This window comes from Alligator mississippiensis, chromosome 2, assembly GCF_030867095.1.
Source record: "Alligator mississippiensis isolate rAllMis1 chromosome 2, rAllMis1, whole genome shotgun sequence".
NCBI classification, from domain to species: Eukaryota; Metazoa; Chordata; order Crocodylia; family Alligatoridae; genus Alligator; species Alligator mississippiensis.
In genome coordinates, this window is record NC_081825.1 from 173,484,442 (window position 1) to 173,485,629 (window position 1,188).

The following is a 1,188-nucleotide window of genomic DNA, read 5'->3' on the forward strand; positions in this document are numbered from 1 at the left end:
TCCAGTCCTCACTATATTGGTTCTTGTCTTGCCTTATTCTCAAGATGGTGCTTCTTAAATCTGGAAGGTGTGAATGTGGATTTGGATCATTTAATTATGCCAACTTAATTCCTTACAGGTTATGTTTTTCTTTCAGAAACCTCAAACACTACAAATACTCCTGGCTACCAATTCTTCAAAATTTTTGCATCTCATTACTGCATGTGTTTCTTTTTTTCTTTCCTTCCCAGAGACACCAAAATGATGACTGAAGGCAACTACTCAATGATGACTGGATTTATCCTCTTGGGTTTTTCAGGAAGTTCAGAGCTTCATGTCATACTCTTCTTGGTATTCCTACTGAGTTATGCTATCACACTTTTAGGGAATCTTGGAATGATCCTTTTAATCAGGATTGATTCCCGTCTCCATACCCCCATGTACTTTTTTCTTGCAAACCTGGCTTTCATAGATATTTTCTATTCCTCATGTATTAGTCCAAAGATGCTGTCTGGCTTCTTGATGCAAAGGAAAACCATTTCCTTTGTTGGGTGTGTGAGCCAGTTACACTTTTATGGTGTCTTTGCAATCTCTGAAGGCTATCTGCTTGCTGCGATGGCATATGACCGTTATGTCGCTATCCGCCACTCATTGCTCTATACAGTCATTATGTCACGCAAAGTGTGTGTGCTGCTGGTATCTGCATCATATGTTGCAGGAAATGTGATCTCCATGGTACTCACAGTTGCCACATTTCAACTATTCTTCTGTGACTCCAATATTATTGATCACTTTTGCTGTGAAATACCCCCACTGTTATTGATCTCCTGCTCCAACACTAGCAATGTTAAGACAGTGACGTTGGCAGTTATTGCCTTCAATACAGTAAATGTTAGCCTCACCTTATTCATTTCCTATGCATACATTGTGGTCATCATCCTGAAGATGCAGTCAGCTGAGGGCAGGCGCAAAGCCTTGTCCACCTGTGCTTCCCACTTGACTGCTGTTGGTATCTTTGTTGGAGCTCTTGCATTCACGTATCTACGACCCACTTCCACGCACTCTCAGGAACAAGATAAAGTGGCCTCCATGTTCTATGGCATAGTGGTTCCTATGTTGAACCCCCTCATTTACAGCTTGAGGAACAAGGAGGTGAAGGATGCTCTAAGGAATGTTGTGGGGAGAAAAATGATTTTTCCACACAAGTAA

General features: G+C 41.4%; 1 protein-coding gene across 1 annotated transcript; it reads left to right on the top strand.

Moving 5' to 3' along the window:
• Window positions 1-240: 240 nt before the first annotated feature.
• Window positions 241-1,188, top strand: LOC102572535 (olfactory receptor 1052-like). Its single transcript, XM_006263048.1, has one exon. The coding sequence runs from the start codon at window positions 241-243 to the stop codon at window positions 1,186-1,188; it is 948 nt and encodes a 315-aa protein (XP_006263110.1).